Source organism: Bufo gargarizans, chromosome 1 (genome assembly GCF_014858855.1).
Source record: "Bufo gargarizans isolate SCDJY-AF-19 chromosome 1, ASM1485885v1, whole genome shotgun sequence".
NCBI lineage: Eukaryota > Metazoa > Chordata > Amphibia > Anura > Bufonidae > Bufo > Bufo gargarizans.
Window position 1 is genome coordinate 67,781,398 of NC_058080.1, and position 26,142 is coordinate 67,807,539.

At 47.1% G+C, this 26,142-nt stretch overlaps 1 protein-coding gene across 1 annotated transcript; it reads right to left on the reverse strand.

Moving 5' to 3' along the window:
- Positions 1-7,654: 7,654 nt before the first annotated feature.
- On the reverse strand, positions 7,655-16,939 carry LOC122939955 (protein S100-P-like). The gene is made up of 2 exons (XM_044296176.1): positions 16,683-16,939; positions 7,655-7,851 (listed from the first exon to the last, which is right to left on the reverse strand). Exons 1-2 carry the CDS (start codon positions 16,818-16,820, stop codon positions 7,702-7,704), a joined length of 288 nt encoding a protein of 95 aa, XP_044152111.1. The 5' UTR covers positions 16,821-16,939; the 3' UTR covers positions 7,655-7,701.
- Positions 16,940-26,142: the final 9,203 nt, after the last annotated feature.

Here is a 26,142-nt window from a genome sequence, read left to right on the forward strand (position 1 = left end):
ACATTTGTATATTTACAGGGAATATTAGTTAACAATGTGGGGTTTTAAAGAAAACCAGTAAAAGTTATATTTTATATATAAGAGGGGGATTTTTCTATTCAGTGAGATTCATATGGTCTGTATTTAATTAAGGGGTTTCGTCTGGAGTCTGTAGTTGCATATTTTGGGGTCTGGTCTACTTCTGCATTCACTTAGTGCTACGCAATGCCATTGTAAGGATAAGGGCTCATGCACACGACGGTATGTATTTTGCGGTCCGCAAAAAACCGATCCTCAAAAAATACGGATGACATCTGTGTGCATTCTGAATTTTGCGGAATGAAACAGCTGGCCCCTAATAGAACAATACTATCCGTGTCCGTAATGCAGACAAGAATAGGACATGTTCTGATTTTTTGCGGAACGGAAATGCGGAAACAGAATGCACACGGAGTACCTTCTGTTGTTTTTGTGGACCCTGTGAAATTAATTGTTCTGTATACGGTCCGCAAAAAAACGGAACGGACACGGAAAAAAAATACATTTGTGTGCAAGAGGCCTAAGGAATAGAGTAGTCTGTGTAGCCATGTGAGCTACTGGCAGACACAATTTTATCATTTTACTGGTTGTCTGGAGGTAAGCAATGACTTTGTGGCTTTGTATCAGGAACACAGCTTGGATATAAAGAATTTTGGGACTATTTAGATGCATTGATAAGCTAATTTGCCCTGGGCCCACATTAACCGCTTCACCATTTTAAACCACATAATTATATAACTTTGTTTAATGTTAACCACTAAATTATACTTGGCCTTCAGGAATATTGATTATTATCAGGATATCTGATTGGTGGTGGTCTGACACTCCGAATCCCAGCCGATCAGTGGTTCTGCAGTACTGTAGGTCCAGCGCCAGAACAGCAGCTCTGTCCATTGTGGGATGGTTAATGCAGCGCTGATCCCATTCAATTCAATAGCTAAATAAATAGCTCCTTCCACTACACACAGTGAACGGTGCTGACTGGTGAATGACAAATAGATGATTGGTTGGGTTGCAGGTAGAGTTGAGCGAACACCTAGATGTTCGGGTTCGAGAAGTTCGGCCGAACATCCCGGAAATGTTCGGGTTCGGGATCCGAACCCGATCCGAACTTCGTCCCGAACCCGAACCCCATTGAAGTCAATGGGGACCCGAACTTTTCGGCACTAAAAAGGCTGTAAAACAGCCCAGGAAAGAGCTAGAGGGCTGCAAAAGGCAGCAACATGTAGGTAAATCCCCTGCAAACAAATGTGGATAGGGAAATGAATTAAATTAAAAATTAAATAAATAAAAATTAACCAAAATCAATTGGAGAGAGGTTCCATAGCAGAGAATCTGGCTTCCCGTCACCCACCACTGGAACAGTCCATTCTCAGATATTTAGGCCCCGGCACCCAGGCAGAGGAGAGAGGTCCCGTAACAGAGAATCTGTCTTCATGTCAGCAGAGAATTAGTCTGCATGTCATAGCAGAGAATGAGGCTTCACGTCAGCCACCACTGCAACAGTCCATTGGCATATATTTAGGCCCAGCACCCAGGCAGAGGAGGGAGGTCCCGTAACAGAGAATCTGTCTTCATGTCAGCAGAGAATTAGTCTGCATGTCATAGCAGAGAATGAGGCTTCACGTCAGCCACCACTGCAACAGTCCATTGGCATATATTTAGGCCCAGCACCCAGGCAGAGGAGGGAGGTCCCGTAACAGAGAATCTGTCTTCATGTCAGCAGAGAATTAGTCTGCATGTCATAGCAGAGAATGAGGCTTCACGTCAGCCACCACTGCAACAGTCCATTGGCATATATTTAGGCCCAGCACACACACAGGCAGAGGAGAGAGGTCCCGTAACAGAGAATCTGGCTTCATGTCAGCAGAGAATCAGTCTGCATGTCATAGCAGAGAATGAGGCTTCACGTCAGCCACCACTGCAACAGTCCATTGGCATATATTTAGGCCCAGCACACACACAGGCAGAGGAGAGAGGTCCCGTAACAGAGGATCTGGCTTCATGTCAGCAGAGAATCAGTCTGCATGTCATAGCAGAGAATCAGGCTTCACGTCAGCCACCACTGCAACAGTCCATTGTCATAAATTTAGGCCCAGCACCCAGGCAGAGGAGAGAGGTCCCGTAACAGACAATCTGGCTTCATGTCAGCAGAGAATTAGTCTGCATGTCATAGCAGAGAATGAGGCTTCACGTCAGCCACCACTGCAACAGTCCATTGGCATATATTTAGGCCTAGCACACAGGCAGAGGAGAGAGGTCCCGTAACAGACAATCTGGCTTCATGTCAGCAGAGAATCAGTCTGCATGTCATAGCAGAGAATGAGGCTTCACGTCACCCACCACTGCAACAGTCCATTGGCATATATTTAGGCCTAGCACACAGGCAGAGCAGAGAGGTCCCGTAACAGACAATCTGGCTTCATGACAGCAGAGAATCAGTCTGCATGTCATAGCAGAGAATGAGGCTTCACGTCACCCACCACTGCAACAGTCCATTGGCATATATTTAGGCCTAGCACACAGGCAGAGCAGAGAGGTCCCGTAACAGACAATCTGGCTTCATGACAGCAGAGAATCAGTCTGCATGTCATAGCAGAGAATGAGGCTTCACGTCACCCACCACTGCAACAGTCCATTGGCATATATTTAGGCCTAGCACACAGGCAGAGCAGAGAGGTCCCGTAACAGACAATCTGGCTTCATGACAGCAGAGAATCAGTCTGCATGTCATAGCAGAGAATGAGGCTTCACGTCACCCACCACTGCAACAGTCCATTGGCATATATTTAGGCCTAGCACACAGGCAGAGCAGAGAGGTCCCGTAACAGACGATCTGGCTTCATGTCAGCAGAGAATCAGTCTGCATGTCATAGCAGAGAATGAGGCTTCACGTCAGCCACCACTGCAACAGTCCATTGGCATATATTTAGGCCCAGCACCCAGGCAGAGGAGGGAGGTCCCGTAACAGAGAATCTGTCTTCATGTCAGCAGAGAATTAGTCTGCATGTCATAGCAGAGAATGAGGCTTCACGTCAGCCACCACTGCAACAGTCCATTGGCATATATTTAGGCCCAGCACACACACAGGCAGAGGAGAGAGGTCCCGTAACAGAGAATCTGTCTTCATGTCAGCAGAGAATTAGTCTGCATGTCATAGCAGAGAATCAGGCTTCACGTCACCCACCACTGCAACAGTCCATTGGCATATATTTAGGCCCAGCACCCAGGCAGAGGAGGGAGGTCCCGTAACAGAGAATCTGTCTTCATGTCAGCAGAGAATTAGTCTGCATGTCATAGCAGAGAATGAGGCGTCACGTCACCCACCACTGCAACAGTCCATTGGCATATATTTAGGCCTAGCACACAGGCAGAGCAGAGAGGTCCCGTAACAGACAATCTGGCTTCATGACAGCAGAGAATCAGTCTGCATGTCATAGCAGAGAATGAGGCTTCACGTCACCCACCATGTCCGACCATGTCCACGACCATGTCCACGTCCGCGTCCCTTACTAGATGTTTTTCTCATTTTTATGGTTCACCACAACAACAAATATATTATTTGGCCCAATGTATTGTATTCAAATTCAGCGGGATATAAATTTGAGGCCTAGTATTTAGGCGCTGGGTGACCGGTATGGATTTAGTGACAGAATTAGACTTGGAAATGCACAGAAGCGTGTGTGTGTGAAGTTATTCTGAATGACCCAATGTGCACCTTGAATATTATATACCCTTTTAGGGATAGATTTCAAATAGCTCTGATATAGCAGAAACCACTAAATTATGAAATTGCTAAATTGGGAATTGTATTTCAACCCAGAACAAAAAATGTGCTTTGACGGACACTAAATAACTTTCCCAGCCACAACAGGACAGCGTTAACGAGAGATTTAGCAGGATATAAATTTGAGGCCTAGTATTTAGGCGCTGGGTGACCGGTATGGATTTAGTGACAGAATTAGACTTGGAAATGCACAGAAGCGTGTGTGTGTGAAGTTATTCTGAATGACCCAATGTGCACCTTGAATATTATATACCCTTTTAGGGATAGATTTCAAATAGCTCTGATATAGCAGAAACCACTAAATTATGAAATTGCTAAATTGGGAATTGTATTTCAACCCAGAACAAAAAATGTGCTTTGACGGACACTAAATAACTTTCCCAGCCACAACAGGACAGCGTTAACGAGAGATTTAGCAGGATATAAATTTGAGGCCTAGTATTTAGGCGCTGGGTGACCGGTATGGATTTAGTGACAGAATTAGACTTGGAAATGCACAGAAGCGTGTGTGTGTGAAGTTATTCTGAATGACCCAATGTGCACCTTGAATATTATATACCCTTTTAGGGATAGATTTCAAATAGCTCTGATATAGCAGAAACCACTAAATTATGAAATTGCTAAATTGGGAATTGTATTTCAACCCAGAACAAAAAATGTGCTTTGACGGACACTAAATAACTTTCCCAGCCACAACAGGACAGCGTTAACGAGAGATTTAGCAGGATATAAATTTGAGGCCTAGTATTTAGGCGCTGGGTGACAGGTATGGGTTTAGTGACAGAATTAGACTTGGAAATACACAGTAGCGGGTGTGTGTGAAGTTATTCTGAATGACCCAATGTGCACCTTGAATATTATATACCCTTTTAGGGATAGATTTCAAATAGCTCTGATATAGCAGAAACCACTAAATTATGAAATTGCTAAATTGGGAATTGTATTTCAACCCAGAACAAGAAATGTGCTTGAACGGACACTAAATAACTCGCCCAGCTACAGCACTAAGGACAGATTTAGCTGGATATAAATTTGAGGCCTAGTATTTAGGCGCTGGGTGACAGGTATGGGTTTAGTGACAAAATTAGACTTGGAAATGCACAGTAGCGGGTGTGTGAAGTTATTCTGAATGTCCCTATGTGCACCTTCAATATGATCTACCCTTTTAGGGATAGATTTCAAATAGCTCTGATATAGCAGAAACCACTAAATTATGAAATTGCTAAATTGGGAATTGTATTTCAACCCAGAACAAGAAATGTGCTTGAACGGACACTAAATAACTCGCCCAGCTACAGCACTAAGGACAGATTTAGCTGGATATAAATTTGAGGCCTAGTATTTAGGCGCTGGGTGACAGGTATGGGTTTAGTGACAGAATTAGACTTGGAAATGCACAGTAGCGGGTGTGTGAAGTTATTCTGAATGTCCCTATGTGCACCTTCAATATGATCTACCCTTTTAGGGATAGATTTCAAATAGCTCTGATATAGCAGAAACCACTAAATTATGAAATTGCTAAATTGGGAATTGTATTTCAACCCAGAACAAGAAATGTGCTTGAACGGACACTAAATAACTCGCCCAGCTACAGCACTAACGACAGATTTAGCTGGATATGAATTTGAGGCCTAGTATTTAGGCGCTGGGTGACAGGTATGGGTTTAGTGACAGAATTAGACTTGGAAATGCACAGTAGCGGGTGTGTGAAGTTATTCTGAATGACCCTATGTGCACCTTGAATATTATATACCCTTTTAGGGATAGATTTCAAATAGCTCTGATACAGCAGAAACCACTAAATTTTTAAATTGCTAAATTGGGAATTGTATTTCAACCCAGAACAAAAAATGTGCTTTGACGGACACTAAATAACTTTCCCAGCCACAACAGGACAGCGGTAACGAGAGATTTAGCGGGATATAAATTTGAGGCCTAGTATTTAGGCGCTGGGTGACCGGTATGGATTTAGTGACAGAATTAGACTGGGATATGGCCAAAAAATAACCACACTATTGCTGGTTAAATGCACTTGGTGATGGGCGCAGCTTGCCCCTGATGTAGTATATGGCCAAAAAATGAACAGACTATTGCTGGTTAAATGCACTTGGTGTCACAGCTTGACCAACCACACTACTGAGGGTTAAATGCACTTGGTGACGGGCGCAGCTTGCCCCTGATGTAGTATATGGCCAAAAAATGAACAGACTATTGCTGGTTAAATGCACTTGGTGACGGGCGCAGCTTGCCCCTGATTTAGTATATGGCCAAAAAATGAACAGACTATTGCTGGTTAAATGCACTTGGTGTGATAGCTTGACCAACCACACTACTGAGGGTTAAATGCACTTGGTGACGGGCGCAGCTTGCCCCTGATGTAGTATATGGCCAAAAAATAAACAGACTATTGCTGGTTAAATGCACTTGGTGTGACAGCTTCACCCTGATGTAGGCTTTAGCCAAAAAACAAACGCACCATTGAGGGTTAAATGCACTTGGTGACAGGCGCAGCTTGCCCCTGATGTAGTATATGGCCAAAAAATAAACAGACTATTGCTGGTTAAATGCACTTGGTGTGACAGCTTCACCCTGATGTAGGCTTTAGCCAAAAAACAACCACACCATTGAGGGTTAAATGCACTTGGTCGCAGCTTGTGCTGGCGCACCACAAGACACAAAATGGCCGCCGATCACCCCAGAAAAATGTGACTGACAAACGGTCTGTGCAGCCTAAAAACAGTGAGCAATTGAGGATCAGCAGCTCAATGATCCACAGCTGCAAATCGATCAGTTAATCAAGTCCTTTGGAGGAGTTAATCTGCCTAATCTCGCCCTACTGTCGCAGCCGCAACCTCTCCCTACGCTAATCAGAGCAGAGTGACGGGCGGCGCTATGTGACTCCAGCTTAAATAGAGGCTGGGTCACATGGTGCTCTGGCCAATCACAGCCATGCCAATAGTAGGCATGGCTGTGATGGCCTCTTGGGGCAAGTAGTATGACGCTTGTTGATTGGCTGCTTTGCAGCCTTTCAAAAAGCGCCAAGAAAGCGTCACAAAAGCGCGAAGAAAGCGACGAACACCGAACCCGAACCCGGACTTTTACGGAAATGTCCGGGTTCGGGTCCGTGTCACGGACACCCCAAAATTCGGTACGAACCCGAACTATACAGTTCGAGTTCGCTCATCCCTAGTTGCAGGGTTTGTGTGTAAAAGGACCAGAAAACTCCTTTAAAGTGATCAACCTTATAAACAGCTTACTTCCTGGTAGGGTTGTTCATGGTGACTACAATGAGCCATATCTTGTTGCAATTGGTATTACCACTGCAGGGAAATTATTATTTTTATTAATCTGCAAATGAGGCCCTCGGAGTACCACTTCACCTCTGCCTCTCCCCTTTTTCACCCCCTCTCCCAGTGAGATTTACAAGGCCAAGCAGCTTCACTGCTCTGAAGCTTGATCCCGAAATCTTACTAGTGAGACCACTCTGAGAATTGAACTGCTCTGAGATTTTTACTGTGTAAGCGCCGGCAGTATTGCCCTCAACGCATGCACAAGATTTTGAGGCCAGGCACTAAACCGGTGAGGGTGACTGGCCCTCTTAATCTTAATCTTACTGGGAGAGGGTGGCAATGGGGAGAGGCAGAATTAGAAATGGTCCTCCGAGGGGCTAGGCCAACCCCTCAGTGCCCCAAGCATCTCATTTGCATATAAATAATAATAGTCAATTCTAGGTTTAGTAAAGTTGACCATGGTGACAGATACACTTTAATCCACACCCATTCCAGACCACCATGTATCATATATGTCCATATTAACCTGTTCATAACAATGCTAAAAAATATTAACAAATAGAATATACTGGACTTTATTAGTCAAAGGCAGATTGATTGAAATAATTATTTTTTAGACATATGTTGAAATCTTTCGTGCCCCAGACAGGTGATTGCAGCAATAAATATTATAAATTCCTTAAAATCCACTTCAGAGTCTCCATTTTTATCCAGGTCCTTTAGAAGCTGGCCCCACTCGTCGTTAGCTTTCGCATTCTAGAACAAAAAAATAGAAAATGAATTAGAATCAGAGAAGCTCCTCGGTTCTTTGTACAATTGAAATAGCCAAGAAGGAGCCGATAAACATGGAGATTTACATCTTAAAATTAGAAAATTTGAAATTTAGAAAATTCCCCTTACTCTACATTTCACCAGCAGTAAAATTCAAAGATAGCCATACAGCTGTGCTCATAAGTTTACATACCCTTGCAGAATTTATGATTTCTTAACCATTGTTCAGAGAATATGAATAATAACACAAAGACGTTTCTTTCCCTCATGGTTAGTGGTTGGCTGAAAACATTTATTGGCAAACCACTCAGTGCTCCAGACTAAAAAAAATAGCCAGGAGCCATTGGCTCCTAAACTAAAAAAAATTAGGAGCCAAATTTAAAATGCATATAATTAAAAGAAGGACTTGACGGAGAAGATGAGACGCAGGTCACAGTAGTGAGCCAGCACTACATATAGGAGAGTACAGCACCACATACCTCTCACATACAGTGACATCTTTAGGGGACAAGGTGACTAAAAATGGTGAATTGGGAGGTTTAGATTTTTTTTTCTGATACGGCCTTCACCAGAGCGGATATATTTTTTTATATTTTAATAGCTCACACTTTTTCGGATGTAGTGATATGTAATATGTTTATTTTTTATTGTTTGTAAATTTTATATGTAAAATTGGGAAAGGGGGCAATTTAAACTTTTAGCATTTATTTATTTAAATTTTTTTTAAACTTTTTATTTAATAACCATTTCCCCCTTAGGGGCTATAACCTGGATCTTTTCATCCCTTGTCCTATTCACCCCGATAGATCTGTATTAGGGTGACTAGGACTTCACACTCTCCCTGCTGCCCTGTACATAGTGCACACAGCAGCAGGGAGATTACCATGGCAGCCAGGGCTTCAGTAGCGTCCTGGCTGCCATGGTAACAGATCGGAGCCCAGCAGTGTAATCTGCCACTGCCACCAATGGAGGGGAGGGGACACTGTGGCCACCATATAAGGGTCTATTCACACGTCCGTTTTTTTCTTTCCTGATCTGTTCCGTTTTTTGCTGAACAGATCTGGACCAGATCTGGACCCATTCATTTTCAATGGGTCCTGAAAAAAAACGGACAGCACAATGTCTGATTTTTTTTCAGGACCCATTGAAAATGAATGGGTCCAGATCTGGTCCAGATCTGTTCAGCAAAAAACGGAACAGATCAGGAAAGAAAAAACGGACGTGTGAATAGACCCTAACCCTGTGGCCACTGCACCACCAATGATACTAATAATGAGGGGGGGCAGGAGGGCTTTGGGAGGGTGCACTGCACCACCCCACCAATGATACTAATACTAGAGGGGGGGCGCACTGCGCCACCAGTGAATGTAATTAAAGAGGACCATTCGTGGGTCCTAAGAATATGAACTAAATTGCAGGATACATACAGGTCCTTCTCAAAAAATTAGCATATTGTGATAAAGTTCATTATTTTCTGTAATGTACTGATAAACATTTGACTTTCATATATTTTAGATTCATTACACACCAACTGAAGTAGTTCAAGCCTTTTATTGTTTTAATATTGATGATTTTGGCATACAGCTCATGAAAACCCAAAATTCCTATCTCAAAAAATTAGCATATCATGAAAAGGTTCTCTAAACGAGCTATTAACCTAATCATCTGAATCAACTAATTAACTCTAACCACCTGCAAAAGATTCCTGAGGCTTTTAAAAACTCCCAGCCTGGTTCATTACTCAAAACCGCAATCATGGGTAAGACTGCCGACCTGACTGCTGTCCAGAAGGCCATCATTGACACCCTCAAGCAAGAGGGTAAGACACAGAAAGACATTTCTGAACGAATAGGCTGTTCCCAGAGTGCTGTATCAAGGCACCTCAGTGGGAAGTCTGTGGGAAGGAAAAAGTGTGGCAGAAAACGCTGCACAACGAGAAGAGGTGACCGGGCCCTGAGGAAGATTGTGGAGAAGGACCGATTCCAGACCTTGGGGACCTGCGGAAGCAGTGGACTGAGTCTGGAGTAGAAACATCCAGAGCCACCGTGTACAGGCGTGTGCAGGAAATGGGCTACAGGTGCCGCATTCCCCAGGTCAAGCCACTTTTGAACCAGAAACAGCGGCAGAAGCGCCTGACCTGGGCTACAGAGAAGCAGCACTGGACTCTTGCTCAGTGGTCCAAAGTACTTTTTTCGGATGAAAGCAAATTTTGCATGTCATTCGGAAATCAAGGTGCCAGAGTCTGGAGGAAGACTGGGGAGAGGGAAATGCCAAAATGCCTGAAGTCCAGTGTCAAGTACCCACAGTCAGTGATGGTCTGGGGTGCCATGTCAGCTGCTGGTGTTGGTCCACTGTGTTTTATCAATGCAGCTAGCTATCAGGAGATTTTGGAGCACTTCATGCTTCCATCTGCTAAAAAGCTTTATGGAGATGAAGATGTCATTTTTCAGCACGACCTGGCACCTGCTCACAGTACCAAAACCACTGGTAAGTGGTTTGCTGACCATGGTATTACTGTGCTCAATTGGCCTGCCAACTCTCCTGACCTGAACCCCATAGAGAATCTGTGGGATATTGGGAAGAGAAAGTTGAGAGACGCAAGACCCAACACTCTAGATGAGCTTAAGGCCGCTATCGAAGCATCCTGGGCCTCCATAACACCTCAGCAGTGCCACAGGCTGATCGCCTCCATGCCACGCCGCATTGAAACAGTCATTTCTGCAAAAGGATTCCCGACCAAGTATTGAGTGCATAACTGAACATAATTATTTGAAGGTTGACTTTTTTTGTATTAAAAACACTTTTCTTTTATTGGTCAGATTAAATATGCTAATTTTTTTAGATAGGAATTTTGGGTTTTCATGAGCAGTATGCCAAAATCATCAATATTAAAACAATAAAAGGCTTGAACTACTTCAGTTGTGTGTAATGAATCTAAAATATATGAAAGTCTAATGTTTATCAGTACATTACAGAAAATAATGAACTTTATCACAATATGCTAATTTTTTGAGAAGGACCTGTAGAACGGCGCCCAGGGATCTAAGTGCAATTACTATTATTCCTGGGTGCCGCTCCGTTTGCCCGCTGTGGCCCCCGGTATTTTCAACATTCAGAGCAAGGAGGAGGAGACGCCAGTGTCTCTCACTCTCCCTGACAGCAGTGCTGTCCAATCGCAGCACAGAGCTCAGAGCCGCGGAGAAAAAAAACCTCCCTGGCTCTGAGCTCTGCGCTGCGATTGGACAGCGCTGCTGTCAGTGAGAAGGAGACTGACTGCTGAAAATACCGGGGGCCACAGCGGGCAAACGGAGCGCCCAGGAATAATAGTAAGTGCACTTAGATTCCTGGGCGCCGCTCTATGTAACCTGCTACTTAGTTAATATGTTTTGGACCCATGAAAGGTCCTCTCTAACTCATTTATACAAGTGTCGGTAGCGGGTCAGTATTAATATGTATTAATATGTATTAATATGTATTAATATGTTTTACATTCATTGGTGGCGCAGTGGCCACAGGCCCTCCCCTCCTCCTCCCTGCTATCTCCCCATTGGTTGCAGTGGCGGCCGCGTCACAGTGGGGAGGGAGGGACTAGTGAAGAGAACGTGGCGCGTGCCATGTTCTTTAACTGATACTAGGCTGCGCAGCAGCGCAGTGGTCCAGTCGCAAATCGCCATCTGTATAAGGGGGGCAATGGATGGCAAAAGGGGACACTGGATGACAAACAGGGGTACTGGATGGCAAATTGGCACTGGATGGCAAACAGGGGCACTGGATGGCGAACAAGAAGGCACTGGATGGCACAATGAGGGCACTGGATAGCACAAGGGTGAAAATGATTGTACAAAGGGGGGCAATGGATGGCGAAAGGGGACACTAGATGGCAATAAGGGGCACTGGATGGTACAAGGGGTACTGGATTGCAAACGGGGCAATGGATGGCACGAGGGGGCAAAGGATGTTACAATGGGGCAATGGATGGCACAATGGGGGAACTGGATGGAACAAAGGGGCAATTGATGTCAAACAGGGGCACTGCATGACATAGTAGGGGCACAGCATGGCACTGGGGCACTGTGGATTTCACTGTTATGGGGGCACTGTGGACGTCACTGTTATGGGAGCACTGTGGATGTCACTGTTATGGGGGCACTGGATGTCACTGTTATGGGGGCACTATGGACGTCACTGTTATGGGGGCACTGTGGATGTCACTGTTATGGGGGCACTGTGGATGTCACTGTTATGGGGGCACTGTGGATGTCACTGTTATGGGCACTGAGTATAAGTGATAGGGCTCGTGGATTCACTATATAAGGTTACTGATCGTGTGCAATTCACATTTTTTTGCAGTTCCATTGAGTTCTATGGGTTTTAGATCTGCATTTTGAGGACCAGAATAGGACATGTTCTATCTTTCACAGAACTGACATACGGATGTGGAAAGCACAGGGACGTCATCAGTGTGTTTTTTACACCTGTATGTCAGTTCCAGTAAAGACAGAACATGTCCTATTCTGGTCTTCAAAATGAGGACCCCAAATCCATAGAACTCAATGGGACTGCAAAAAATGTGGATCGCAAAATGGATACGGTCGTGTGCCTAAGGGTTGAGATACACAGCTCAGCAGGCAGGATCATACAAGATAGGATTAGATACACCACTCAGCACTGTGTCATACAAAATGGGATTAGATACACCGCACAGCAGGCAGTATCGTACAAGATGGGATTAGATGCACAGTTTAGCAGGCTGTAGAGCGGATAAAGATCCGTATCACAAATGCATTGCAAGAACGGCTCCGTCTGTCCTATGGAGAAACTGATCCGTCTATTTTTTTCACATTTTTAAAGGTCTGCGCATGTTCAGACCAGAAGGACGGATCCGGCACTAATACATTCCTATGGAAAAAAAGTGTTCTTTTTTTTTGGGCCGGAGATAAAACCGTAGCATGCTGCGGTATTATCTCCGTACTAAACACTAAAAAGACTGAACTGAAGACATCCGGATGCATCCTGAACGGATTACTCTCCATTCAGAATGCATGGGGATAAAACTGATCAGTTCTTTTCCGGTATAGAGCCTCTAGGACGGAACTCAATGCCGGAAAAGAAAACGCTAGTGTGAAAGTACCCCAACCCTTTAAGTTTTATTTATTTTTAGACAGGGCTTTTTTTCTCAGAGAAAAGGTGGTGGAACTCACCCCCCCTCCCATGGCCACGCCCCTACCCACCCCTAGGACCGCCCCCTAAAACTGCCCCTTTAGAGAACAGGGATAGAAGTAAAATTGCCAGTGACGGTCGTGACAGCCAGGCTGCCAGTGTCTGCGGCCGCCGCCACCCTAGTCCGCACATGGGCAGCGTAGCCTGGCCTGGCCCCTTCCTTCCCTGTTCCTGTTCCCCTTCAATCTTTTTTAATTAAAAAATTAAAAAAATAAAAAAATGCCTTTTTCCTTTTGTTTCCTTTTCCTGCCTGGTGCCGCTCTGCCTCTTGACTCCTGCTCGTGCCGACACCCACGACACTAAACTGCCGCCCGCACCTCCAGCAGCCGCCCTGCCTGCTGGGCGGGCCTGTCAGTGGAGCCGGAGGCGGGGGGTCCCGGGTCTGGGGCTGCAGACAGCAATGAGGTCGGCCTGGGGGCGGGGTTTGGGGCCACAGAATCGGCGTCTCCTCTCTCACTCTCTTCGCCGCTGTTAGTGGTGGGTGGGAGCTGGGCCAGTGGAGAGCCGGAGGCTGCAGGGACTGAGTAATCATGTAAACGGTAAGTAAGCAGCGGGCTGGCTGGGCCCAGTAACTAAAGGGGGGCGGGGCGAGTCAGCCAGAAAAAGAGGCCTGTTTTTAGATAGGTGTAAAGCAGAGGAGAGCCTACAGGGTTAATTACTGCAGAAGGACTGTCCACACTGGTCAATGGGACCCCTGGGACAGATCTTGTGCAGGTCCACAGCATTAGGTCTCGGTTTCACAGCTCAACGTCTCCCTTTGTTATTAACAGGAAGCAGAGCTGAGCAATTTCAGTCATGTCCCATCCTTTTACCTCAGAGGTCGTCTATCTGGAGCATCCAGCACGTGCCTCAGGTCCCATATGAAAGAATACATAAGCACTACAGTCAGCGGAGCTGAGGCTCCTGTCTGACCCGAACAGCGGGAAATGCAGTCACCCTGCAAACAGCCCGTCTTCCCGTCAGCTGCTCTCCCCTCAGCTCTGCTCCATCATGCTGAGCGCTTCTGCTTCCTTCCGACCTCTCACCCAGCCTAGGAATAGTGGGAAGGAAGTGACTGGCAGGGCTGGGGGTAAACAAGCAAAGAGAAGGGCAGGAGGACCCGGAGGAGGGTCAGAGTGTGGACATCACTGCTGAGAAAAGTAACTACAGGGCTGCTAGCTGTGGGAGCAAACTTCCCCCAAAGACGTCACAGAGGGGGGGCACATCAGGCAGTGAGCTGCTACCTGATTGGAGGAAGCGGCTGCTCACTCTCCTCTCCCTCCCTCCTTCCAGCGCAGCCTGCTGTTGTCAGCGCAGCACATAGTGCCAAATGAAAATGTAAATATGTAATGGCACTGGGGCATCAATGTGCCCCTCATTGACACTGGGCCCGGGGTTGCTGACCCAAACGCCCTATTACAATCAGCCATTGCCGGTATTTATCTCTCTACTGTTACTAATGCAGCCTGTATTCAGGTTGGAAAGGGGGCGGAGCCATGCAGCCTAGCCGGGCCCCCTAACCTCATGGGCCCCATAAACAGTGCGTGGTCTGCCTATATTGACGGTACGCCACTGTCTGGGTGTAGAAAGATGGACACAGGAGTTGTAGTGGGTGAGCAGCGTGGGGGGCGTGGTCAGCCTGTGCCTCATCTCTGTGCAGTGCAGCCAGGCTTGTGTATCAATAAAGTTATGTATTTAACAAAACAAGAAGGGGAGAAAGTAAACTGCCAGGATAATGTGATGTCTTCCAGGGGGGAGGAAAGTTCAGGTATTGGGGGGGGGGGGGGGGCATATGTATGTATAGTGAGTAGTGTTAGGAGCTCATATAAAGAATTTGGATTTTGCGACCGGACGGCCTCTTTAATACCGTGTATTTCCCCCTTTCACATCAATAACAGCTTAAAGTCTTTTGTGATAGTTGTGGATGAGGCTCTTCATCTTCTCAGATGGTAAAGCTGCCCATTCTTCGTGGCATAAAGCCTCCAGTTCCCCTAAATTCTTGGTCTGTCTTGCATAAACTGCACGTTTGAGGTCTCCCCAGAGTGGCCCAATGATATTGAGGTCTGGAGACTGAGATGCCATCCTACTTCCTGCTCCATTCAAACGCTAGTTCCAGCACCTGAGGCTGCAGGCAACAGCTGATTGGTGGAGGTGCAGGGTGTCAGGCCCCACCCATCAAATATTATTAACTTATCCTGAGAATAGGTCATCAATATCAGGAGCCTGGGAAACCTCTTTAAAAGATATATACCATAAAAAAAATCAAAAAAAAATTAATTCTACAGCAAAGTTGAGATCTATATAATTGAGGAAATGCTGCTAAACAAAGGCTGCCTTTGTAGGACTCAGTTCTCAGTAGCCTTGGACCAGCTTATTCTCTGCTCTGTTTTTCCCTAAGAAGGGAACATATCAGAAGTTTACAAAAGAAAGGGGTTTGGGAAATGTTTCCTTGTTCTATGAGAACTGTTCTAGTTTAGTAGAAAGCTCTGAGGCTTAGTGATTAGCGCTGCTGCCTGGTGGCACTGAGGGTCCTCTTCGACTGCCCGGACAGGACGAGCGCCAATCGGCTATAAACACAGTAATCGACCATACTTACCAACCATTCTGTTGGTAATATCGGGACATGTAAGCCACGCCCCCGGGAATACACCGGCCCCACCTAGGAGCACCCACTAATGGGCAAAGTTTTCGTTAATCTCACCCATTTTTATCCCGGGACTGTGGGAATTTGCCAGGACTGTGTCTAAATATCAGGGACAGTTCTGCCAAATTCAGGACAGTTGGCATCTATGATCAGCACTTGTTTGAAAAGACTGATTACAACGTTCTTTTCCAATAATTTCCAATGATTATTGGCGGCTGATTACACAGGGAGATGCGCTGCTGATAATTGCATCTTTTATTCCTATGAAAGCTGCAAATCAGCTGACAAATGAACATTTGCTCTTTCATCGGTTGGTTGGGAGCACTATGAAGGTGCTGCCATACGCTTTTATGTTGCATTTCCTTACAGCAAAGGGGAAAAAAGCAAATCGCACACAGCAGGAGATCTCTGGATCCACGTGAGGTCCAGGACTGGTTCTAGCTTTATTATAAAGAGGTTGTACTAGATTATGTACGATTTTCATTTTTTACAGTATTCATTGGATAATCCCTTTAAGGGATGCAAAAAGTGACGAGAAAAGGGCTATATGGCAGAAGATTCGAAACTGTGGCTTTAAAATTCAAAAATGTGCAAAAAATGTTTTTTAAAAATTACAAAACACTATATTTCCATCAGCTGGAGACTAAGGTGCAGTTTCAGCATATAGCAGGTTATAGGTAACTTATAATAGATCGGCACGGTGCTTAAACGTAATACGACCCTAATACTGAACCCTATACATGAGGTTGTAGAATGCTCCGCCAGTCATAGTATATAGACTGCTATAAACTCTAATTTGTATTCTGTTGAGGGATTCCTTCCTGAGTCATCAGCCCTTCTATCCTGCAGCTGCCAGGAGACATTCTGTCACTATGAAATTGCTATTTTTGCCTTTCCCGATTTTCTTCTATAGTATAATATAAATAATGGGTGATAGCTGTATACTTCTACTGTATGTAAGGCATCATCTTACCTTCATGAGTCCAGGCAGTTCCTTCTCCATCATAGTCTTCAAATCCCCTTTGGATAAAGTGTCTTTATTGCCCTCAGTAGAGGCATATTGGTCAAAGACAGCGATGATTTGATTGATTGCGGTTATCAGATTGCTCATGTTTGGATGGGATTTGAGCTTCTCGGCTTCTCCAGGCAGCTGCTAAAGGCAGAGTGAAGTACAAGGGATGGAGCTCCTGCTTATATACAGATCGTGGCTTTGTGCTCAGTGCAAATATTTCTCATTAAATAAATATTCTACAGGGTGTAACCTTCATACAACCTGTAATTGACTATCTCTGCAAAAATGCCCGACTGGTGGCTCATAAATCCTCCACCCTTGAATGCTGAAGAAAAGTTACCATCCCCTTAGAGAGAAATTAGTACAGAATATAAAGACTGTGCGGCATCAAAATGAAGGATTGCTGGAAGACAGACTGTGGGGGTCATTTATTAAAGCCTGTCTGGCGAAAAAATTGTTGCAAAGGGTATTCTTGCGACTATTTTAATGTTGTACAGGCATTTTTACGGCAAGTACAACAGATTGCATCTGATATTGAAGATCCTCTCCATAAGTGAATGGGACCGAGCTGCAATAGCACACAGAAACACAGGTGTGGCGCTGTTCTTGAAATAAAAGCACCTATGTTTTACTGATAATGACAGAACCTTTAATTCCTCACACCTGGGACCAAAACTACAGCTTTCCGCGCAGACAAAACAGGTCCTCACCTCTATAGATTCTAATATGAGAAAGATATGGGTGTCAAGCTGTTTATTGTTAAAAAAAAAAAAAGTTGTAAAGCATAATAAAAAAATACATAATTTGGTATTTGTGTTTAGGGATGAGCGAATTGACTTTGAATGAAGCATCTGAAGTCAATTCACATAAAACTTCATTAGAATACTTTACGGAGCGAGTGCTTCGTATAGTATTAGAATGTATTGGCTCCTATGAGCCGAACAAAGTTATTACTTTGCAAAGTCTTGTGAGACTCTGGTTCAGTTCCAAGGTACCACTTGGAACCGAACCCGAGTTTGGTAAATGTTTTTTTTACAGTAGAAATCAATTTATGAAGTTATTACGCAAAGTTTTGAGAGACTTCGCGAAGTAACAACTTTGGTTTATAGGAGCCAATACATTCTAATATTGTACGGAGTGCTTGCTCCGTACAGTAATCTAATAAAGTTTTATGCGAATCATGTTTCATCCAAAGTCAATTCGCTCATCCCTATTGGTGTTATCATACTGACCTGCAGAATTTAGGTAACATGTCTGTTTCAGCACACAGTGAACAATGTAAAAATACTTGATGGGTTATTGGTTACTCCCTCAGGGCCTACCATAACCTCCCCTTTTTTCCCCCCAACCAAGTACCATCCCAATAAGACACCACATACTTCTGCTTGGATTAAATCGGCCACAGCAGCCGTTTATTAATAAAATAAATACATCCATAAATAATAATAATAACATTACAATTAACAATAACTTCTGATGAGGGAGATCGTAGAAGCCCCAAAATGCTACCATCCACCATAAGCCAACCTGGCAACTCCATCTTGCCTCCATTTCCACTACCGTCATAAACCACCAGCTTCTATGATCTCCCACCGCCAACAACGCGCAGCTTGAACCCAACACACTCCCTCAAGCCTGCGCGTTCCTCCACAAACGCAAAGCACGTTCGATTCCATCCTGCAAGCCCAAAGCCCACAGATCAATGCCCACTGCATTCAGGTGAACACCATCCGCCCTCCAAAAACCACCACTCCCCGCTTCCAAGTCCGTATGCCGAACCGCCACCGCACCATTACGTGCCACAAACCTCCCAATAGCTCTATTCACCTTCACCCTAGCCTTGTTGACCCGCTCAACCAAACGCGCCTCCCTCCACTTCTTCCTCGCCACAATGTCGGACCAGACCATCACCATACCTGGAAACAAAGACCACAGCCTCAACAGATCAAACTTAATATCCTTAATAAGTTCCCTACACGGCCTAACCCCCAAATCATTACCCCCGACATGCAACACCAACACATCGGGGGCACGATCCAGCCTCACAAAACGATGCACCTCCCTCAATACACTGCCCCACAACATACCCCTACACCCTAACCAACGCAGCACCGCCTCGTCCCTGCTAAAACCAAGCTGACGCCCCTCCGGCCGCACATCAGCACACAGCGCTCCCCAGAAAACAAAGGAGTGCCCCAGAATTCACACCAACACCGCACCTGCAACACAAACAAAAGAAAATTAATGCCAACAACTCAACTCACCAACCTCCCAACCGCACGTAAGACTTAAAACGAGAAGACTCCCATCTCCCAATCTTCTTAATCACCTCCTCACTCAAACCCAATCTCGCCGCCTCCGTAGCCGCCCCAATCCTAAAGGAATGACCCGTAAAAAGCTTAGAGTCCATTCCCAACGCCTCCAAACACCTCTTAAACACTGCCACAAACTGAAAACTCGACAGAAACGAACCATCCTCATGCCTCAACAGGGGCCCCCTGGCCCCAAAACTCGCCCCCTCCCGATACTGTCACAAGCAATGCACCGGGCACAACCCGCACCTCGGAATCTCAAACAACGACACACTGCACCCCCTACCTTCCCTATCCGTTTTCGACACCCGAATCCGCACCACCACCCTGTCACCATACAAATCCACATCCTCCCAACACAAACTCCCCTCCCTAGAAACACTAGGACACACCAACTCACCTAGCCGAAAAGCCCCAAAAAATGCTAACGAGAAAGCCAACCCAAACAATCGCACCTCACTCTCGGACCGACAAACCAGACCAAGCCGCTCCCCCAACCATAACAACAGAGCAAAGGAAACCGGGCGTCTCCGATCCGCAACACGCTTCCCCCTCTTACACCCCTTCAACACCTGCCGAACCAAAAAGGTCTTGGTACAATCGGGTAAGCCCCTAAGCTTGAAACCAAACGCCAACCCCGCCATGGCCCGATTCACCTGCGCCACCGACCTCCCCATCTCCGCTAAATTCCCCACAAAAAAACCCCAACGGAACCTCACCCTCGTCAACCCCCACCCCCAACTCAGCACACCACCCCTCCCACTCACTTCACGCCTTACCGTACGCCACCCAGGTGCCAGCACTCAGAGACTCCCTCAACAACCCAGCTACTGTACCTCCCAGAGCTCCCAGAGGGACTCCGGACACAGCAACCCGACTGCCTCCGCCTCCGGGGCGAGCTGCCGAAAACGCTCCCACTGCAAATGAGAAAGAGAGTCAGCAACACCGTTCTCAACCCCTGGCACATGCACCGCCACAATCCAAGCATTAATCTCCAAGCAACACAACACCAAATGCTGCAACTATTTCACCACCGGGGGGGAAGAGGCCGTCAAACCATTAATCGCCTGTACCACCCCGAGGTTGTCGCAGTGAAACCGAACCTTCCTATCGCGGAACCTATCCCTCCAGAGCACCACTGCCAAGACAATCGGAAACAACTCAAGCAATGCAACGTTACGAACCCAACCCCTCAACACCCAGGACTCCGGCCACGGACCCGCACACCACTGTCCACCACAGTACACCCCGTAACCTATCCCCCCAGCCGCATCCGAATACAAATCAAAATCAAAACTATCCACCACCTCACCCAGCACTAATGCCCTGCCATTAAAATGCCTCAAAAACTGGTCCCAAACCAACAAATCACCCTTTAACTCCCGACCCAAGCGAATAAAATGATGCGGGGCAACCACACCGCCGGTAGCAGCCGCCAACCTCCTACAAAAAATTCACCCCATCGGCATGATCCGACACGCAAAATTCAACTTACCCAACAGCGACTGCAAATCCCTCAAACAAATCTTGTGCGCCCTCATCGCGCTCCCCACCGCTCCCCTCAAATCCCTAACCTTCTCCTCAGGCAACCTACACTCCATCCGAACCGTATCAATAACTATGCCCAAAAAACTCAACTCCGTTGCGGGCCCCACCGTCTTTTCCACCGCCAACGGCACTCCGAACGACACTGCAACGTAGACAATAACAATGAACAAACCCGGGACTCCGCCGGACCCAAGCACAAAAAGTCATCAAGATAGTGAATCACCGACCCACACCCTAACACATCCTTAATCACCCACTCCAAGAAGGAACTGAAGGTCTCAAAATAAGCACAAGACACCGAGCACCCCATCAGCAGACACCGATCCACAAAGTACCCGCCATCCCAAAAACAACCTAACAAGTGCAAACTATCAGGATGCACGGGCAACAACCGAAACGCCGCTTCGATGTCCGTCTTAGCCAACAAGGCCCCCGGCCCCAACTTACGCACCCATCCTACCGCCGCGTCAAAGGAGGTATAAACCACCAAACAAAGCTCAGGGTCAATACCATCGTTGACCGACGTCCCCTTTGGGAAAGACAAGTGATGAATGAGCCGAAACTTGTTCGGCTCCTTCTTGGGCACTACCCCCAAAGGAGAAACCCTCAAATCCTCCCAAAGCAGTTCAGAAAACGGCCCATCCATCCTACCCAGCGCCACCTCCTTGGCCAGCTTCTCCGACACCACCTCCCTGTGCTCCAAAGCCGACCTCAAGTTCCTTCCAACCCCAAACCCCCTCTCCACTGGGCGAGATGGAATGCTAAACCCCTCCGCAAATCCCTTCCGCAAAAATTCCGCCGCCCCCCTGTCTGGGTACCTATCTAGGAACCCCGCCATCACGTCCACCTGCACCGGCGTCCTGCCCTTTTCCACCAGCCTCGCCCCCTTTCTGCCTCGCCCCTTTGAAACAACGGCTAGCCCCGTGACCTCCCCCCGCACGAAGAACACTCGTGCTTAAACTTGCACTTGGGGCCGAACTTGCAACTCCCTTAGTTGAAAAGGAAGCACAATCCCTTGGCCGCTGCCGTTACAAAGCCCGACTGACCTCATCCCCCCTGCTCCCCCCGAAAGGGCTGCCCAGACCTCACCGGCGCCATCACCTTCATCCACAACCCTATATCTTTATGGTCCCACCGCATACTCCGGCAGACCGCCTTCCGCTGACAAAACTGTTCATCATACCTCAACCACCCCGAACCCCCATACACCCTATACGCTTCCCCAATTGCGTCCAAATAGCAGAACAGCCCCGAACAGCTGTCAGGCGCCCTCTCCCCAATCACGCTAGCCAAAATGGCGAACGCCTGCAGCCAATTTGCAAACGTGCGCGGTATCAGCCTATAACGCCGCTTTTCATCCTCCTCCCTTTTCGACCCATCCCGCCTCGCCACGTCCAGATTAAAGCGCTCCAGGGGGAGCAGCGAAAAAATATCCACGTACTCCCCCTGCCAAATCCGATCCCTGACCTCCTGCTTCAAGTGCGCACCCAGCGGGCCCTCAAAGCACACATAAACCTCCCCACGGGCAGCATCATCCACCCGCGGCCGTTCCTCGTCGCCGCCAGCCTGCGTCTGCACCGACACAGAAGCCGCCGCCGCGACTCCCGAGCCCCCCGGCCCTACGCCCCCCGGCCCTACGCCCACACCAGACCCAACCCCCCACGCCTGCAGAGGGCCCCCCCGGACACACTACCCCCCGACTCCACACTAGCCAGCCCACACAATAACCGCCCCAAGCCCGCAATCATATCAATCTGTCCCCCACCGACACCCCCTAACCCCGACCCCTGCGCCAGCGCAAGAAAAGCACCCAACGCCGCCTCACCTGGCTGCCGGGGCGCTGTGAACCCCGCAGCTGGCAGTCCTGAATCCTGACGATGCGACCCTGTCACCGGAACGACCACGCCAGACGCCACTCTGCCACTCGGACTGAGCATCCCAGCCTCCTCCACGCTGGACGCGCTGCGCGACGAAAACGATCCTTCCTCCTCTTCTTCCTGTTGAGCAGGACCAGCGGCCTGCTGTCCGTCACTTTGCAAAGGCCTGTGCACCACGCCACCATCCTGGTGCACAGCCTCGTGTCCCCTGCCGCCACTGCCACCTCTCCCACGCCGAGCAGCTCCCCCCCCCCACCTGGAGAGGGGAGCCTGCAGTACCAGTTCCGGCCACCGCGCTGCAAGCTGCTGGAGACGGAGCACTTGCCGCCCCGCCTCCCACTGGGTCCCGCAGACCGCATGGATTCCTCCCACGCCGGGAGGACCTGGAGGGAGTCTGTACAACGGCCCCCCGGCACGGAGGGTCCCCGGAGGGGCTCCTGACCCGGGGCCGGACCCGGGGGGTATCCTCAGGGCTCAGGCGCGCCGGTGGCCGGACCCGCCGCGACCGTGTGGTGCCCGGCGGCGAGCTCACAGCACCCGCTGCCCCCCCTCTCAGCAGACTGACTACCTGACCCTGTAGCCATTCCGGACCTCGGACCGCCGCCTCTGCCCGCAGCTGCTGCAACATATCTTCAACCGCTGACATGGTAAGCCGCAGCTGCTCGACCTCCAGATTTCTCCTTCCAAAAATGGCGCCGGCTAACTGCCGGTCACCCCTATTTAACCCCCTAAATTCCACCCCACTAATCACCCTAACTCCTCCTCCCCCCCCCACGGTTAACTAATTCCCACCCGGCCCTTCCTACCAAAACCCATCATGGCGCCCTCCCCTTACCTTCGTCCAGGTCCGGCCTCTCTCAAACAGTGGCAGAGTAGTGTTTTTATTTTTGTTTCACCCGACAATTTTTTTTCCAATTTTTTTCAATACATGATATGATACAACTTGTGCAACAACAAAAAAAAAACTTCATGTCTGTAGAGAAGCGTAGGAAAAATAAAAGCATAAAAAAATTAAACATTTTATGGTTCCAACAATCTTCTCAGCTCCTCCTGCATTATACCATGCTGCCTGCAGATAGGGCTACCAGTACAACTCTGAAAATCCGGCTTTGTAGGAGAGGGGGCTGTTTGGATGTTACTGGTCATGTGATGTCATCATAGGTCCTTTCTCCTGACAGCATCCAGGAGGAGTGTTGCTGCAGAAGAAGTTTGCTGATGTTTTATGTGGAGATAACATCAGGAGAAGGTGACAGATGGTGTTCTACTGCTTGTAATGCTGTGGATGGTGTTTGTGATGTTCTCCTTGAAACACTTTCTGTTTTAGATTTCCCCACAGATAAAAATCTAATGTGGAAAAGTCTGGGGAATGTGGTGGTCATAACAACTTGCTCCCAGTTCGCTCCTCCGTAAGCCGTTCATGAACCCGTCCAGTGAGATCTGTGAGGTGCGGAATGTTGTCCCATCTTGGACACAGCAGGACATTTTCTCTTCTGGTGTTGGTTGTAAAACTGTTCATAGATGTCCAGGTAAATTGCGGTATTAACAGCTGATGTGAAGAAAATTGGGCCCACTATTTGTGTTCCTGACACTGCGCGCCAAACGGCAAGTTTCCATTACGCCCCATGACCGCATTTGTGAGAGATCCTCCCCTTTCCGGACAGGAAACAGGAACTTCCCAGATCTTTAAAAGGATCCTCCTTTCTCCATTCTTCAGTTTTCTTCCTGTTTTCTGTCCATAGGACAGGGGAGTGGATCTTTTCCGGATCTAGGTAGGAGGCTGCAGGATCTCCTAGGTTTTTTTAGTGTTTTTTTTAAATACCTAGTAGAGATTACCTGACTGCGTAAGACTTCACTAGAAGCCGCTGTAAAGTCTGGTTAGTCTCCTTTTGCTTGCCATGGGGGGAGTCCTGGTGGCTGCCTCATGTTCCTTCATGTCTGCAGCCGGCAGTGTTCCGGTGGGGGAAGGAAATCTTCATCCCAATGCACATCGGGCGGCGTGTGTGCCGGCAGGTCCTGTTTCTGCCGCACAGTGGGCAAGCGTGCTGGATTTGTTGCGTGCGTTCCACACTGGTGCAGGAAGTGTAGTGGGTGCCCTTCAAAAGGAGATGCCGGCTGATATGGAAGGGAGCACCAGCAGCATGGCTGGTTGCTGTATAGTGACTGGACCCCTTCCAAAAGAACCCCTTTCAGCTGGAAATTATGCAGGAAGGGGATGGACCACACTGCACGGAGAGGCAGAAGCAGCATTCAGAATCTGGCATGGTACTCCTGGGGGATAAGAGGGGTTGTACCCCACCATCTCCTGGTAGATTTAAAAAAAATTATTTATGCTATACGGTTTACTGTGGGCTATGTGTTAATACAAGCCACCCACAAGACAAAGGGCAGAGTGTGGGATTTGCAAAAAATAAGTTAAGCCCATCTTACCCCATAGTCTGTTGTCAAGCATGTTTGGACAGAGTGGTAGCAGAAGAATCCCGGTCTCTCTTCCAGAGCATACAGAATCTAGTCAAAATCAAGGTTAGTTTCTCTGTAGAACAGCTTTAAGACATCTCTACCTAGCTCCACTAAGCAGAGAATAATTTAGAGTCAGATTTGAAGGAAGAAGGATTAATATAGGATTCTGATTCTTCCTCTGAAGATCTTGCTGGGAAGCCATTGTGTAAAGTAGAAGATAGACATTTTTATTAATGGCGGTAAGGTCTACTATGGAAGTAGAAGAAGAAAAATAATCCAGATCAAGACAGGATTCAATCTTTGAAAGCCTGAGACCGAGGAAGGTGATAGAGTTCCTTAGACAGGACTGTGTTAAAGAATTGATAAAAAGAGAATTGAGCAAACCAGAGAAAAAAAAAAAATCTTTATTCTTAGATCATTAAAAGAAAATACCCATTTAATGATCAGGAAGTGTCGGCTTGGCAAGATGCCCCTGTAGCAAAGGTTAATATAAAAATTGGCCTCCCGTTTGAGAATTTAGGATCCCTAAAGGGATCTAACATTCTAACATGTGCTTCTAACATTTTTACGCAGATTGTTAAAGCACAGTAAGAGCAATATTTGAAAAAAAAAACATACAATTTACCAAAAGCAAAGCCTTAACAATAAAAAAAAGCATGGTTAGAACACCAGGAAATGCAAAACGTTTACCATTGCTTTGGGACAATGGTGTAACCATAAAGGCAATACAAATTGTGGATTGAACAGTATTTGAAATTGTGACAAAGAAAGTACGTTTGGTTTGTGTTCCCCTGTTCCTTCCCAACCCCACATCCATATGAAGAACAAAAATGAGGAAATACTTTTAGAACATTGATGTCTTCTAAGGTCAGGTTTGCAGCTTGCAAAAGAGGGAACAGAACCCGAACATAAAGTTTTGGAGTTTTTTTTTTTTTTTCATTGTTTTGCTGAAAAGGTATGAACCTGAGCTGATGGATTCTGTTCCCTTCTCCTTTTTGTTTTTATAAAAATTCAATATAAAAATGATTATACAAGTGTTAAACACAGTTTGGATCGTCACTAGGGATGAGCGAACTCGAACTGTATAGTTCGGGTTCGTACCGAATTTTGGGGTGTCCGTGACACGGACCCGAACCCGGACATTTTCGTAAAAGTCCGGGTTCGGGTTCGGTGTTCGTCGCTTTCTTCGCGCTTTTGTGACGCTTTCTTGGCGCTTTTTGAAAGGCT